Consider the following 1,377-nt stretch of genomic DNA (forward strand, 5'->3'; position numbering starts at 1 on the left):
TTTTGACTTGTTTTGGACTTTCCTTGTCTGGTTCTTCTTGCTGTAGATTTCTCTCTGTGACTCTGACTGAATGCTCCATCTTGTCGTCCTGCAGCACAGAATACTATAAACACAATAATTACACAAACATCTGATATTTCTATGATCTTTTGCACGGTTCTGAACCAAAGTTAGAATTTAATAAAAACTGCATAAAGTGAATCCATCTCTGGCACCACGTTGGTTCTCTCAGAGCTCCGTCTTTGTCATTAATTCAGCTGCTTTTACAGGATTCAGAATAAAATATCGGATTATTTTTTGTCTGCTTCGCTGCTGATCGTGTTTCTGTGTGTTTGAATGATTCTCCTGTTCCTGGACTCAGTCTGATTATTTATGTATTTAATATGTGTTTCTGTGTTCCTCCATCTTTTCTCCATCCTTCATCCTCTATGCTCCCTTCCATCCCTCCCACCATCCAACCTCCATCCACTCTCCCTCCACTCTCCATCATCCTTCCTCCATTCTCCTCACCTCCATCCCTCCCTCCTCCATCCCTCTATCCATCCCTCCTCCATCCCTCCTTCCATCCCTCCACCTCCACCAGGCGTGTTGTTCAGCATCGAGGTCACGTCCACCTACTTTGCGGTGAGGAATTACTGGCGAGGGTACTTTGCCGCCACGTTCAGCGCCTTCATATTCAGGGTTCTGTCTGTTTGGAACAAGGATGCTGGTGAGACGCACATCCAACACTGAGACAGCTGAGGCGGCGTTTTATTAAAGCAGCTCAGGGATATTCGCCGCTTTAGATAAACCGCAAATGTTCCAAGTCATCACCTACAGTATAAAAGCATCCGGCTGCACCAAAGTGTAAAATCCTCACACATTAGTTTGCATTTAAATCAGCCCACAGTGTCTCCGTGTCACTTCCTTGTAGTTCACAGTCATATTTTTAAAAAATATTTTACACAGAAGGTATGATTCACTGAGAAAAGATGTCATGTTTTTATGAATTCACACATTTACTCCGACTGGAAATGAGAACGTACAGCGTACATAAACATCTTCCAGATATGTTCTTTTAGGTGATAGATACAGTTCAGATATAAGTCAGACTCCTCCTCCTTAAAGAAAACATACAAACATCTTCAACTTCCTACAGTTTATATTGAGCATCTCCACACACGTTGACCAGTTTTATGGAAAAAGTTACAGTTCAAATGGAAAAATAGCTCAAATCAGTGCCTTTTAGGCTCCACCGTATTCAAATATATATTCATCTAATCATCTCCCTAAAAGAATGCAGCTTTCAAAGTGTACAAATCTTTATTTATGGATCTCTGCACATCAAACCAAACGCTGCACACCATCGCAAACACAGTGAAGCACGGTGGTGGCAGC

General features: G+C 42.0%; 1 protein-coding gene across 1 annotated transcript in view; it reads left to right on the forward strand.

The window, feature by feature from the left end:
- The window catches only part of LOC103369470 (chloride channel protein 1-like), a 51,971-nt gene that overhangs the window by 38,156 nt on the left and 12,438 nt on the right, over window positions 1–1,377 (forward strand). Inside the window, exon 5 of the mRNA XM_008298192.1 lies at window positions 584–709. Within this exon, the coding sequence (XP_008296414.1) occupies window positions 584–709 (126 nt within the window). The remainder of the gene's footprint in view (window positions 1–583; window positions 710–1,377) is intronic.

This window comes from Stegastes partitus, unplaced genomic scaffold (genome assembly GCF_000690725.1).
Source record: "Stegastes partitus isolate 25-593 unplaced genomic scaffold, Stegastes_partitus-1.0.2 Scaffold1292, whole genome shotgun sequence".
In the NCBI taxonomy this organism is placed as follows: Eukaryota; Metazoa; Chordata; class Actinopteri; family Pomacentridae; genus Stegastes; species Stegastes partitus.